The sequence below is a fragment of the Asparagus officinalis genome, chromosome 7 (genome assembly GCF_001876935.1).
Source record: "Asparagus officinalis chromosome 7, Aspof.V1, whole genome shotgun sequence".
Classification (NCBI taxonomy): Eukaryota; Viridiplantae; Streptophyta; class Magnoliopsida; order Asparagales; family Asparagaceae; genus Asparagus; species Asparagus officinalis.
In genome coordinates, this window is record NC_033800.1 from 116,113,953 (window position 1) to 116,129,502 (window position 15,550).

Genomic DNA, 15,550 nt, shown 5'->3' on the forward strand with positions numbered 1-15,550 from the left:
GGCTCTTCAAGGAACATGTCTTCAGTATAGGTGTTTTAGAGTCTTTCGATTCTATATGCTCAGTGAGATTTAGTTGGCATAGTAGTTTTGTTTTATTTTCAAGTACTATATTCTGGGATTGCTTTGAGCTTATAAAGAAACTATTGTGCTGATTTTTTATATATTAGGAGTTTGATATTTTCAAGCATTGTGTTATTGGTCATTGTTGCTTAATATATATTTTAAAATAAAGAAAACTAATGTTTAAAGTAATGAGTTTCAAGTTAATCGTAAAGAAACTCAAATTAAAGATAGTGGTCCATAGATCATAAAGTTTAAAGTAAAGAGACACTTAAATTTGTGCAGAAGCTGAATGTGATTGGGCATCATATTTGAGGTTTTTGTTCTGGACTATAGGTGATGGTTTTCACATGACGGATGCTGGTAAAAGTTTCAGAACGGCATACACGTTTGTCTATGTTGCAGAGGACACTTAAGGGCGTACATCGGATTTGACCATAAGGAATGTACGGCTCTATTACACTCCACTAAAACCACCATAAAGAAAATGTCTTTAGAACATTACTAGTACTAACGGTTAGACCGTGGAGTGACCTTGTGCCATATTAGAGCATATAGTGTTTTCACGATAAACCAATAGCTAGTGGTACTTTTGTTTTAAGGAAAAAGTTTCAGAAACTATCCTAATTAGAATCATGGCAACAAGTTGTTTTCTAAAATAAATGGGTGTGCACCCGATTTTAAAAGTTTTTTTGAAAATTTAAATATATTTTTTGAAAATTAAAAAATGAGCTATGTTGTGCCAAAGTGGGAGATTGTTGGGTTCGATTAATCCAATGAACTCATGTTGCCCAACTTACTCGTTTTTTGATTTGATTTAAATTTGCCATCGATTCAAGTTAGGATCAGGATGCTAACTACATGGTCTGGTTATACAGTTTCATGTTTATCAAGTTGGGTGGTTATCTTGAATATCTAAAGGATAGGATCAATCGGAGTGTAATCACACAGTTGTGATTAAACCATGATGGGTAGGGTTAATCACAAATATCTATTTAAGAGTGGGAGTCCCACCTCTCAACCGTACGCAGAAAGGAGACCAAATTCTCATCGTTGGCTATGGGAGGAGAGAGGAGAATACTTCCATTGTTTTGACGATGAACGGAAACTTTAATCTATTTTTTCTAGTTCAACTATTTATGTGAAGATCGTTAAAGTATCCAACAGCTAGTAGGGCACTCAACACTTCGTTCGTGAATTTTTGAATTGGAATCTCCTTTGGATCGTCCTGGTACAGAATCCTAGCTAGGTTCTGTAGTGTTGATTTTGCTACTTAACCCTGAAGAGAAAAACAGAATTATCATCGCCGCCCCGTTAGGTACCTCCATGAGAAGGTCCATGAGAAAGGGCATGACTTATATAAGATCTATGAAAAGACAATTATACACAACAAAGAAGAACAACCAATAACAACTTACATTTCCCCGCATAAACAACAAATAAACAAAGTAAATATGGGAGTAACAACATATTATTTTATTGAAGGAACAAACAGTTCATTTAGAGAACAATAAATGCTTTCCTAATAAAAATTAATAGAGCGATGAGTTCCCAATGAAGTTGTTCATTGCGGGTTGATGCATTATTGAACCTACTAAATCAGACACCTGCAAACTTATCCAGTGAGTCCTCAGCAAACCGATGCGCTACACTATACTGGCGAAAATCTTGATAACGAAATGGCTTGAAACGAAGAGGGTGGTCTTCATCAACGAGCTCACGAGGGGTCTCTACAATCTGATCACCCTTAGCACGCAGGAACAAGGCACAAGATTGTCGTGCCTTATAGCCCCTAACAATTACCTTATGTGGACAAGCATGAAGACGACCATTACTCCAAGCCTACACCATCAAATCATATTAATTAGCAAACCCTTTCTTATGTTAAGGTTGAGTTGAGCTCACTTCCAAATTTAATCTCTACTGTCCAATTTTCAGTACTGCTATATATAAATGTTATTTGAGCACTTTAAATGGCTAGCTATAATTTATCTTAATCGAATTGTGTGTGTATATGTATATGTATATGTATATATATACATATATGTATATGTATATATATATATATATACAAATGTATAATTCATGAATTTGCTCATTCATTGGTTTAGAATCTACCATTTTAAATTTGTTAAAATCAGAAGCTTTAAATCTTTTAATTCCCATATCATCTAAACCATACTTTTTCTCTAGGGTTTCCCACAGAACTTTAGCATTAGTGATAGTATAGTATATATCATATAATCTATCAGATAAAGCTCCTAAGATTCTATGTAGACAATGATACTCTATTTCTTGAGGTGTTCTTGGGATAGGAATGGAATCTGTGGAGGAAGATGAGGAAGATTGCCTAGTAACTGGTCTAGATGAAGATGGGTTATCTGGTTCTATGGCTGTTATTAGATGTAGGGTTGTTAACCAAAATCTCATTTGGTTTTGCCAACGACGAAAATTATTCCCATCAAACTTCTCTGGTTTAGCAGACATAACTTCACTTGTAGCCATAATCTGATGATGAATGAATATTTTTGTTATTATAATGCAGCAGAAATATATAAAGCATTCATTCAACAGAATAATCATGCATTGTAACATTTCGTTTTTAAGAATTGCAGACAACATTAACATAAAAACCAGAATGTTAATCATGTTACTATTCTAAACAGCACACAATTAGTTTCTTGGATTGTTGGGAATATTAGCTGTTTAGACAATAACGAAAATCAGTTTAAACAATTTGATAATTAACAGATAATTACTATTATAACGCAGATATAAGAAATATATCAAATGAAAAGTAAATAGAGGTTAGAAATACGGCCTGATGGTCGAGGCGTGCAAGCACTGTCCCAAGAAACTAATTGCCCCCTCTCGTACAGGGCTACGCGGCAAAAGCTCCCGGAGATACAACGACCCTCGGTCAGGCGACCTCCTTCTCGTCGGCACGAGCTTCAAGAAGGCTTTGCGAATTCTTCGTAAACTTTCAGGGAACCAGCAAATTGTAACAGTAAGTATTTTGAAAGAGAAGAACAGAGAAGGTGAAGAAGAGGTTGTTGCTTTTCGCTGTGTTAAACTCTGCGGATTTTAGATCCTTTTATAGGGAAAAACAGCCGTTACTTATAAACCCCGTAATTAACACGGTTTTAATCACGTTAATAAAACTTAGCCGTTATCAAAACATTTCCGTTACATAATTAATTCGCAAAATGTTTATCACGTTTTTAATCACACTAATAAATATTTTCCGTTACAAAATATTTCGGTTACAAAATATTTATCACATGTTAATTGTTCAAAAATAAAAATTATATTTTAATTATTTAAAAATAAAAATGTAGCAGATTAAGGGCCCATTAATCCGGAGCTGCATTCGTGTCCGCAGGTCGTGTGCGCGCGCCACCCGACCCGACCCGAACCCGAGCCCGAGCCCGGCCCGGCCGGCGCGCGCGTGTGTGGTGTGGAGCATAACCTTTGTTTTCTTCTAGGCATAGGAGAGAAAGGGAAGGCTTATAAGGACCCCTTTTTTCTATCCCATTTCCTATGTGGGACTAAACTTTCCCTCTTTTCCTCTACAAAGTCAAGTTTTAAGTTATCTTTTATTATATAATTCCAACAATCCCCCACATAACTTAAAACTTAAAATAGTTCAGAAATAACAATAAAAGAAATAAATACGATTGCTGGTTCCCTTATACTATGTAATAGGTGGAGGTACCTTTCGGTTTGAACCTTCACTTAGTGACAGTTGTATAGATCCGTGAGAGCTTGGTGGACTTCGCCTTGAACCAGTCTCATTTATCGGATTTCTACAGAAAGCACACATAGTACAGTTTTGAAGAATTCTAAACGGGTTGCGCTATTATCGGCCTTGCGCAGGTATCTTTCATGTGTGTTACTAGGGAGCAGCCCTGATCCCATAGTCGCGGCCTCACAACTACACACATATAGGTGAATCCTAATAAGGATGCGAGCAAGTAAGCATCCTGCCTCATGGGTCTTGGATTCATTAAGAGTTAGACTCAACCTTTCACTTGCTTTTTATGAGCACTGATCATCCTAGGGATGGGAGCAAATAAATTCAGTGCTCCTCACAATTAATCACTCATTCAGTTTGTTTCTACCCATTGAACCTCTGCGAGGTTGGGTTGCCACTGCAGTGATTTTTCTTATGGGCTTAACCCCATCCCCCTCGATGATTCTAGGACCACTGCCCTAGATAAGCCTTTAGTTAAGTGATCTGCAAGATTTTTCTCTGATCTTACAAAATCTAAGGCTATTATATGGTTTTTCATCTTATATCTCAAGGATTTATGTCGCACTTTCAAGTGTCGATTCATCTTCACATTTGCATTCTCTTGATGGCATTTGTCAATCGCTGACCTGCAATCACAATGAATAGAAATGGCTGGTAATGGTTTTTGCATTAGTGGAATTTCAGTTAGTAAATCTTTCAACCATTCAGCTTCTATACTAGTAGTATCAAGAGCTATCATTTCTGATTCCATTGTACTTCTAGCCATTACAGTTTGTTTAGTAGATTTCCAGGACACAGCTCCTCCTCCTAAAAGGAACACAAATCCTGTGGTGGATTTTACATCTACTGAGTCACTAATCCAATTTGCATCTGAATAACCTTCTAGTACAGATGGATAACCTTTATAGTGTAAACCATAATTCATAGTTCCTTTTAGGTATCTCAAAACTCTTTCTAGAGCATCCCAGTGACTCTTATCAGGATTTGATGTATATCTACTAAGTCTATTTACTGCATAAGCAATGTCAGGTCTGGTGTAGTTTGTTAGGAATCCTAGTGATCCAATTATTTGTGCATATTCTCTTTGTAATTGAGGATGACCTGTATTTTTCTTTAGATGTACATTAGGATCATATGGAGTGGAAACAGGTTGACAGTTTGGATCATAAAAATTCTTAAGGATTTTCTCTATGTAGTGTGATTGTGATAGCACATATCCATTCTCATTTTTCATGATTTTAGTATTAAGAATTAGGTCAGCTTGACCTAAATCTTTCATGTCAAAATTTTGTGATAAAAAGTGTTTGATATCATTTATGATTTGTATGTCAGAACCAAAAATAAGAATGTCATCAACATATAGGCATAATATCACAATTTTGTTGTTTTTATCTATTTTATGATATACACACTCATCTGTTTGATTAATTACAAATCCATAAGATAGTATAATTTCATCAAATTTCATATGCCATTGTTTTGGGGCTTGTTTGAGACCATATAGTGATCTAATAAGCTTGCATACTTTCTTTTCTTGTCCAGAAGCTATAAATCCCTCAGGTTGATCCATATAAATTTCTTCATCTAAGTCTCCATTTAAAAATGCAGTTTTAACATCCATTTGATGTATTATTAATTTGTGAATGGATGCTAGAGCTATGAGGACTCTAATGGTAGTAATCCTAGCTACTGGAGAATAGACATCAAAATAATCAATACCAGACTTTTGGGTATATCCTTTAGCTACTAATCTGGCTTTATATTTATCTATTGTTCCATCAGGTCTAAGTTTCTTCTTAAACACCCATTTACATCCTATGGTTTTACATCCTGAAGGAAGATCAGTTAGTTCCCAAGTATGATTTTGAACTATAGATTGTATCTCATTATTTATAGCTTCCTTCCAAAATGGAGCATCTACTGATTTCATTGCATCTTCAAATGTAACTGGAGAATCTTCTACAAGTAATGCATAGAAATCTTCATGGACCTTTTCTATTCTAGTTCTTTTACTTCTCCTAGGCTCCTCTGGACTTTCTAGTGGTCTAATTTGTTTAGAACTAGTTTCACCTTGATTAGAACTAGGATCTGAATTATTAGAGCTAGGGCCTGTGTTGTTTATTCTGGTCTTGTAAGGAAAAATATTTTCAAAGTAATGTGCATCCCTAGCTTCAATTATGGTGTTGTTGGCTATCTCATTAATGTCAGAGTTGATTATTAAAAATCTATTTGCATTACTATCAGAAGCATAGCCAATAAAAATTCCATCTACAGTTTTAGGGCCAATCTTCTTTCTTTTATTCTCAGGTATTTTGACTTTTGCTAAGCACCCCCACACTTTTAGGTGATCTAAATTAGGGTTTCTATTCTTCCAAATTGTGTAAGGGGTTTTATCAGATTTCTTGAATGGAATTCTATTTAGTATATGACATGCAGTCATGAGAGCTTCTCCCCATAAATTTTCTGGCACACCAGAATTAATTAACATTGAGTTTACCATGTCCATTAGTGTTCTATTCTTTCTCTCAGCTACTCCATTAGATTGAGGTGTATATGGAGCTGTTATTTCATGAATAATTCCATTCTCTTCACAGAATTGTTTTAATTCATTAGAAGTGTACTCACCACCTCTATCTGATCTTAGTATTTTAATTTTCCTATCCAACTGATTCTCAACTTCTGCTTTGTATATTTTGAATTTGTTTATGACTTCATCTTTAGTCTTAATTAAGTAGAGGTAACAATATTTAGAGCAATCGTCTATAAAAGTTACAAAATATTTGTTACCCCCTCTAGTTGTTCTTCCTGAATCACAAACATCACTATGGATGAGTTCTAATATCTCAGAATCTCTATCAATAGTTTTAAATGGTTTCTTAGGAAGTTTGGCTTCTACACATATTTCACATTTTTCATCATCTTTTATATTAAGCTTTGGAATTATATTGAGATGCATCAATCTTTTAATTGAATTATAATTCACATGTCCTAATCTTTGATGCCAAGTGATGGAAGGTTCAATATTCAAAGCTATTGGAGATGCAAGAGTAGAATTCTTAACATTCAATTTAAAAAGACCATCACATAAGAAACCTTTTCCAATGAAGTTCAAACCCTTAGTTATTACAACTTTATTTGATTCAAAAACAAGCTTATAGCCTTGTTGCACTAACAAAGATCCACTAATTAAGTTTCTCCTAATGTCTGGTACATGATGGACATCCTGCAGGATCAAAGTCTTATCAGAAGTCAGCTTTAGGTTGATCCGACCTATTCCGGATACAGGAGCCACATTATTATTTCCCATTGTCACAGTTCCTCTACTTGAGACCTGATAGGTGGAAAACAAAGATTGATTAGAGCAAACGTGAATATTAGCTCCAGTGTCAATCCACCAATCATTTGCTTGAAAGGTCATGTTTACTTCAGGAGTGAAGAGAACAGACCTGAAAGCAGCCTCAGCTGGACTGGAAGTCACCATGTTTACTTGTGACTTATTAGGTGGAGGTCCTCCCTTCCTAGGCTTGGGTGGTTCAGTTTTCTTGAAAAAGCAGTCCTTAGCAAGATGGTTGGTTCTTCCACAAACGAAGCAGGCTCGACGTTCAGCTCCTTCCTTCTTTTGAAAGTGGACAGAGTTTTTATTTTGATGAAAGGATTTCTTCTTAAATGTTTTATTTTGATTTTGGTGGAAGGGACGTTTCTTGTGTTGGGGAAAGGGTTTGGATTCAACATTGTTTACTTTGGGTTCTTTGGGTTCGGATTTTGTCACATTTTTCTCCCTGAGTCTATGTTGCTCTTCAATTCTAATGGAATTCAACACTTGTTCTAGTGTAAGATCTCCTTGGGTATGGTTAAGGTTTTTGGCAAAATCTGACCAGGACTCGGGAAGTTTGTCTATAAGACAGGCTATTTGAAACGTTTCATCTAGGATAGATCCATTCATTTTTAGTTGGTGAACTATATGTTCAAATTCATGAATTTGCTCATTCATTGGTTTAGAATCTACCATTTTAAATTTGTTAAAATCAGAAGCTTTAAATCTTTTAATTCCCATATCATCTAGACCATACTTTTTCTCTAAGGTTTCCCACAGAACTTTAGCATTAGTGATAGTATAATATATATCATATAACCTATCAGATAAAGCTCCTAAGATTCTGTGTAGACAATGATACTCTATTTCTTGAGGTGTTCTCGGGATAAGAATGGAATCTGTGGAGGAAGATGAGGAAGATTGCCTAGTAACTGGTCTAGATGAAGATGGGTTGGTTCTATGGCTGTTATTAGATGTAGAGTTGTTAACCAAAATCTCATTTGGTTTTGCCAACGACGGAAATTGTTCCCATCAAACTTCTCTGGTTTAGCAGACATAATTTCACTTGTAGCCATAATCTGATGATGAATGAATAGTTTTGTTATTATAATGCAACATAAATATATAAAACATTCATTCAACAGAATTATCATGCAGTGTAATATTTCGTTTTTAAGAATTGCAGACAACATTAACATAAAAAGCAGAATGCTAATCATGATACTATTCTAAACAGCAAAATTAGATTCTTGGATTGTTAGGAATTTTAGCTGTTTAGACAATAACGAAAATCAGTTTAAACAATTTAATAATTAACAGATAATCACTATTATAACACAGATATAAGAAATATATCAAATGAAAAGTAAATAAAGTTAGAAATACGGCCTGATGGTCGAGGCGTGCAAGCACTGTCCCAAGAAACTAATTGCCCCCTCTCGTACAGGGCTACGCGGCAAAAGCTCCCGGAGATACAACGACCCTCGGTCAGGCGACCTCCTTCTCGTCGGCACGAGCGTCAAGAAGGCTTTGCGAACTCTTGTAGACTTTCAGGGAACCAACAGAATATAATAGCAAATATTTTGAAAGAGAAGAAGAGGAGAAATTCGTTTGTAAATCTGTATATTTAGCCTTCGGTAGGTGTTGGTTTTTATAGGGGAAAAAACAGCCGTTACAAATCCCGCGGATTTAATTCTCATAAAAACTCGATTCGGTTTTAATTACTGATTTTTTAATTATTCAAAAATAAAAATGTATCAGATTAAAGGCCCATTAATCCGGAGCGGCATTCGTGTCCGCGGGTCGTGTATAAAACAGACTTATGAGTATTTATAGGGAATATCCCGTTGCCCCCAATAAATATCATGCTCGTGTAATCGTGTAACAACTTGTATTCTCTCTCTGCGGCGTGATAGTATGTCTTGAAGGCCCCCACCCAAAATTAGTGGAAACCACTACTCCAATTATATTCATGTCTTTATAATTAGACTTGTCTTATTCATTCTATGTCTAATGTCTATTATAGGAAAGTTTGATATTGTTGAAGCTTAAGTTGCTTATATAAGCAGCTTATAGAAGTAACATACAAGCTGGTGAATATAGTCATTTGGTAATCATGTATCATAAGTTGCTTTGAAAAAATGTAGGTGTTTTGTTAACATGTGTTTATAGATAATTATAAGTGAAATAACCAAAGTTAATGTGCATTTACTACATGGTTATTCACAGTAAAAAAAATCATTGCATTAGCACATAAGGTAATATCGTCTAAAATGCTAAAGAATATATATGGCATAAAAACTAAGAAAAGTAGCACTTGCTTTTAAAAGCATCACAAATTGCTTCTAGAAGCAGCCCCATAAATGTAGCAACAGTCTCAATAAGCATACAAAAAAGTTGTACCTGAAATCCTTAAACATAACTAGCATTTATTTGAAAATAATCGTACTTTAAATTAAAACTTAAGCATTAAATAAAAGGATAAATGATTTTTCTCTCACCCTAATTAAGAAGCCGGCCAAAACGATGAAAGTGTTATTGCTTAGGATAACTTGATGCCACTGCCCTTTTGAAGATTTAGTTAAGAGCCCATCCACATCGTTCTCACATAGTATAGTTATAAAACTGCTATCAATATGCTCACAAAGTCTATCAGTAGGCTCATTGTTCATGGGAGCTGAATATCTTGTCATGTTGAAGTTTGTTTCTGTGGTATCAGAGTGGGAGTCGCAGTATTTATTGAGGCCGTAACTTTGAAAGATGATCTTCTTCAGTGCAAGAGCCAATTCTCCCATCTTCTTGCTCATTGACTGCAAGGCTTGGCTAAGAGACCATATCGAAAATCACATGAAGTATAAAAAAGAAAGTATAAGGACAAACAGAATAGGGAGAAAACTATTACATATTTATCTCATATATAGTATATATCATGTAGTTTTGAGTCTGAAGACGATTTCTTTTTAGCTTGGCCATCCAAACTATTAAGCTTGACCCTATGTACTCCCTGAATTACTTTTATCTTACTTACTTCGCCTCTTAGACGAGATAATTGAGCTGATAAGCACAATAGACAAGTTCAATAATTTAGGGTTACGTAAGAACTAATTAAAATAGTTCTATTAGGATTGTGTATTTGATTCTTCGTATAACTTCATGAGAATTTGATAGGGTTAGAGATCTATCATGATTAGGAGAGTAGGTCTCATCATGATTAGGGGTTTGAAACATATTCTAATTAATAAGTTAGGCTAGAAATAGGGTTTTGATTTCCATATACATATTCTTCTATTGTTGGAGGAAAACCAAGCAGATGAGAGAGAGTCAATATTCTTATAATTTATGATTAGCAGAGGGCATAACCAGATTCAAGATTGTTGTGCGAGAGGCGAGGGTTTCATAGTTTTTATCCGTGCAAAATATTACATCATTAGGAGAGGGTTTCACAGTCTTTGTCAATTCAAAAGATTGTAATTTGGAGGTGATAATGGATTGATTTTGATCCCGTGGTTTTTCCTATTGAAGGTTTTTCACGTTAAATCTCGTGTGATTCTATTTGTTACATTTGGTGGTTTTTAAGGTTTTTGCGAGATCTAAAAATCCTAACAAGTGGTATCAGAGCTATGTTGATGGATCAGGGAGCGAGTTCGCAAGATAGAAGACGACGTCGTACAAGATTGAAGATCGACATTACAAGAATCAAGACGAAGAAAAAAGGGAAGGAACGGCCATTGCCAACAGGAGGATTTCACGGCGACTAATCGTTCGGAGGAGAGCGCCTGAGGGATGAAGTATCCGACGGTGAAGTATGCAGGCGAACGCAACTGTGAGTCGTAGTGTTGAGGACGTGCAACTAGTCACTGGCTGAGGCTTGCACCGACAATGGACTTACGTGGAGATGAATTGGCAATAAGAGGAGCAGGCGTAACAAGATGGCTGAGTTGCTTGGAAGAATTCTTGAGAGGATTTAGTTAGGTGAGGTCCGCATGAAAAAAAATGGAAAAGGAGAAATTGTTATAGCATAGGTCAGCGAGATTTATGAGAGAAGGAAAGGTAACAATCATGTGGCTGGGATTTCATGTTGATCTGGTGCTGGTTGATTTGTGGTGTTTGGTGTTTTGTTTAATTCGACGATCCATGATTATTCGTCAGCATATAATTATTCAGTCATCGCGGGAGCAGTAGTTGGTTGGTGTGTACACTCAAGGTGGACAGTCTCAGATTAGATGGAGCTTGCAAGCGGGCATGACCGAGTGACGCAAGGGAGATTGAGATGGTGGCATTGGACTTGAAGACGATTAGCGCTCATATTCGATCCAAACCAAGTGATGGAGGAGATGGAGGCATCTAGCTCGTAGTATGGAGTAGGAGAGGTGCACTAATATGATTCGAGACAAGCGATGTAGGTGAAGTACGATGAAAGCAAGTGGGAGAAGGCTACTATCAAGTTCAGATTGGGAGGAGAAGCATGGTTAATTTATTTCTAATGTTAGAGGTGGCGAAGATCTCTTAGTGCGCACAAGAGAGGTGGAGGCGCCACAGCGAGGCAGATAAAAGTGAGGGTCATATGGGCATCCAGTTGGAGTGCGAGTGTTCTGATTAGAAGTGCAAGTGCTTTGATTTGAAGTGCGAAAAGGAATAGAAGAGGAATAGAAGAGGAATAGAAGACTCTAGTGGGAGAGCAAAGTTTAAAGACGACGATAAATCTGCAAGGGAGTTTGGGAATTAAATCTAAGGTAGAGATTGTTGGGATTATGTCTTTGGTTCTTTGTATAACTTCATGAGAATTAGATAGGGTTAGAGATCTATCATGATTAGGAGATTGTGTCTCATCATGATTAGATAGTTTGAAACCTATTCTAATTAGGAAGTTAGGCTAGTGATAGGGTTTTAGTTTCCCTATATATATTCTTCAATTATTGGAGGAAAAACCAAGTAGATGAGAGAGAGCCAATATTCTTGTAATCTAGGGTTAGCAGATGGCATAACCTGATTCAAGAATATTGTGCGAGGGGCGAGGGTTTCGTATAGTTTTTATCCGTGCAAAATATTACATCATTGGGAGAGTGTTTCGTAGTCTTTGTCCATTCAAAAGATTGTTATTTAGATGTGATAGTGGATTGATTTTGATTCTATGGTTTTTCCCTATTGAATGTTTTCCATGTTAAATCTCGTGTGATTTTATTTGCTGTGTTTGGTGGTTTTCGGGGTTTTTACGAGATTTAAAAATCCCAACAAGTTCTAGATGAAACCTGGAGCCTTCCTTTTTTTTACTGTCCTAACAAAATAAAGAGGAAAGCAAAAAAAGAGATCACTAGCTAGAACTCGTAAATTAACTTTATTTGATAAATTACCGGAATTTGTCGTTGCCATCAGGCCACAATAATTCCGTCAGAGCCTGAGCAACCTCAGGCTCCTGCACGCCCACAGTAGTGAGCACTTGGTGCAGTGGCGCGTACGCGTCTGGATCTTGTCCGGGCAACACCACAGATGTCCGCGGTAATCCCTCGGCCGCCTTGCGCTTAGTCTCGGCCGGAAGAGCAAACAGAGACTCCATCTCCTCAAACATAGCCTCCCGCAGCTCGCGGGAGACGGAGTCATAGTCCACCAAGAAGCAGCCGTAGGTCTCCAGGGCTTGGCGGATGTCCCGGGATGTGGCCTCCCATTGAGGAGTCCCTGGCTCCAGAGCCTTTGGATCCTTGGTGAGATCAATGTGAGGAAGCAGCGATGAAGATGAAAGAGTATCCTCCATTGGGTGATTCTTGATGAATCGATTAATTTCTCAGTGCTTTTTTTCTTCTCAGATGCGTTTGTGTAGATTTAGATTGCAATGTTGTCTATAAATTAATGGAAGATGCGACCATCCCGTCTCTATATTTTTTTCTATGCAATGTAGAACGTGCACCAGGAGTAAAAAGACAAAAAGAAACCTCGTTTATAACTTCTCAGTGTAGTCCATTTGTCTATTAAACTTCTATGTGCTTAAAGTAAATATAAATACAATTGTATTAAGTCATAGTTTAATCCTCGGTTTAGGCTCACATCGGGCTATGTGTAGAGAAGCAGTTTTATGCACATCTATATATTTAAAAGTAACATATTTACATTTCCCAAATCTTCTCATTTTGACATGGTATTTGAGCCTTGGTAGTCTCAGCCGCACACCCAAAAAACAATTTAGGAATTGTTCGGCTACTGGATTTGTATTTAGGATTTATGACAATCTAAGAAAGCTTTAATAATCTAAAATTTTTATTTTCAGTTTGGTTGGTCGGATAGTGGAAGATTGTTTGTTTGTAAAGAAATTAATAAATTTGGATAGTTATGTGTGGGCCCCGTTTGTAATTACTTTTTGTATTAAAATAGAATCTTTTAGTTGTTACTAGGTGGAATGCACGTGCATTGCACGTGGTCAAATATCTAAATTATTTTTTTAAAGTTTATTTATTTACTATAACATGTTTGTAAAAAAAGTTTATGATTATCATAATATATTAAAAAATTTTGGATATTTCCATGTATAATATCTTGTTGGTTTCAACAATTTTTTTTTTTTATGACAAGGGAAACTTGGTCACCCCAGCTCAGTTTAACTCCTTCGGAGCCCCGCCAGCGGCCCTGGTTTGATTCCCCTTGTTCCCTTCACATCTACAAGGAGCTATCCTTAATACCAGGGGCTCATCCCCACGGGCAGAGCGCGGGCGAGCAGCGTGGGGACCACTGGGACGCGAACTGGTGAGCATACAACGGGCTGAGCTGGATTTGGTGACCAATAAAACCCCGGGTTTCAACAATTTGTCTTCCACAAAAAAAATGTCTCAAAATATTAATAACTTAAGAGCTATATAATGATTTGAAGATCTAATTTCAAAATATTAATGATGTAAGGGACCAATATAAATAAAACTATTTTTATTAATGATAAAAATAAATTCTTGAATTTATCAAAGTAAAATTGTAGGTTTTATCTGGTCATATAAGATTTTGTTTAACTATATATAAATCACTTTCACTTGTTGTTTATTCGGTGACCAAGTATTATAGATATTCAAAAACATTTTTCTAGAATTTTTTTCATCAGAATGTGCAAATTCAATCAATAAAGAAAACATAAATTATATGGTCAATTCCAAAATCTGATATTGTAGCCTTTATACATCTTCCCAACTAATTAATTGATTAGTCAAAATGATTACTCTCTATTTTTATAAAATTATAAAATATAATATGAGAATAATTTATACATATTATGTACTATGGATTGTATTTTAACAAATAATTTGGATCCATCCAATGTCAAACAACATCCATAAATTTAGGTTGAGAGTTATAAGAATCCATTATCCACAACAATACTCATACCCGAGCTACGTGCTTCATAAACTTATAAGAAGGTGAGAACTATAAAAATGAACAATTTAATTTATTTTTTCAAATAGTTATTACAAATCATGAAAGACAATGTGAATCAGAAGGGTTACATACCCTTCATAAATAAAGATTAAATTTCTCTTAGAGATTCTTATAGCAAAAGGTTTTTAGAGTTTATATATAGGACAAATCTTAGGATACATCACCCAAATCAGTTCATAGAGTGATATACTTGCTATAAAATCCAGTTTTATAAGATTGATGTCACATGTGCCTTAAGTTGCGTTTTAAGGGTTAATTTTAGAAAACTCCCTCTTAGCTATGGGGGGCAATGTTAAAAAAAAACCTCAACTTTTTTTTTTTTTATATGAGGAAACCTAGTAAGGCAGAAGGATCCCTGAGCCAAGGCTTAAGTTCTAGCCCCCGACCCTTACCAGTAAACCATGGGTGAACTGGGTCCCCTTAGGACTCTAAATGGACATGGATGACAAACCTCGAACCCGGGCCTTTGGCAACGAAATTGCTACCTTGAAACTAAGTAAATCTTCATCAAATTTAAGGTGTTGTAAATAATCTTTCTCAACTGATAATCTTTCTCAACATCAATTTTTTGATTTAATCATATAAATGTTTCTCACTTTACCACTTAGAAATAATATCATTGAGTTCAATGTATTATTTGACAAGTATTTGATTTGGAAAGACTAAAATATCCCTTAACCATAAAAGAATTAGCTTGATTTTTGCTACATTAAAGAAAAAGAGGAGATATAGAAGGAAAAGGAATTATAAATTGGTCGTGATCTTTTTATTATCGGTTGATAGTTTTTTAACTAAAATAGCTTTCTTCAAGAGGGTATTTTCTCCAAATCACATATTCAAGTAACTACATTAAGGGGTTTTCTTGAGAAAAGTGTAAAACATAAGAGGAATTTTTATGAGACACACTATAGTCGAGGGGTGTTTTCTAAAATCGCACCAAAGTTAAGAGGGGTTATCTACAATACTTTCACGGTTTGGATGTTTTGCTAAAATTAAATCAATTGAGTGGGATT

At 35.8% G+C, this 15,550-nt stretch overlaps 1 protein-coding gene across 1 annotated transcript; it reads right to left on the reverse strand.

Annotated features, from left to right (window-relative positions):
• Positions 1,515 to 12,958, reverse strand: LOC109849571 (probable inactive 2-oxoglutarate-dependent dioxygenase AOP2). The gene is made up of 3 exons (XM_020419415.1): positions 12,479 to 12,958; positions 9,629 to 9,950; positions 1,515 to 1,902 (listed from the first exon to the last, which is right to left on the reverse strand). The coding sequence occupies exons 1-3, from the start codon at positions 12,874 to 12,876 to the stop codon at positions 1,660 to 1,662; spliced, it is 963 nt and encodes a 320-aa protein (XP_020275004.1). The 5' UTR covers positions 12,877 to 12,958; the 3' UTR covers positions 1,515 to 1,659.

What these genes read in the sequence shown, in the direction of transcription:
- LOC109849571 (XM_020419415.1), bottom strand. Translation starts at nt 12,876, where the DNA reads ATGGAGGATACTCTTTCATCTTCATCGCTGCTTCCTCACATTGATCTC. An exon ending in GATGGCAACGACAAATTCCG is followed by an intron (nt 9,951 to 12,478) that starts GTAATTTATCAA and finishes ATGGTCTCTTAG; the next exon opens with CCAAGCCTTGCAGTCAATGA. An exon ending in TGGCCGGCTTCTTAATTAGG is followed by an intron (nt 1,903 to 9,628) that starts GTGAGAGAAAAA and finishes TTGATGGTGTAG; the next exon opens with GCTTGGAGTAATGGTCGTCT.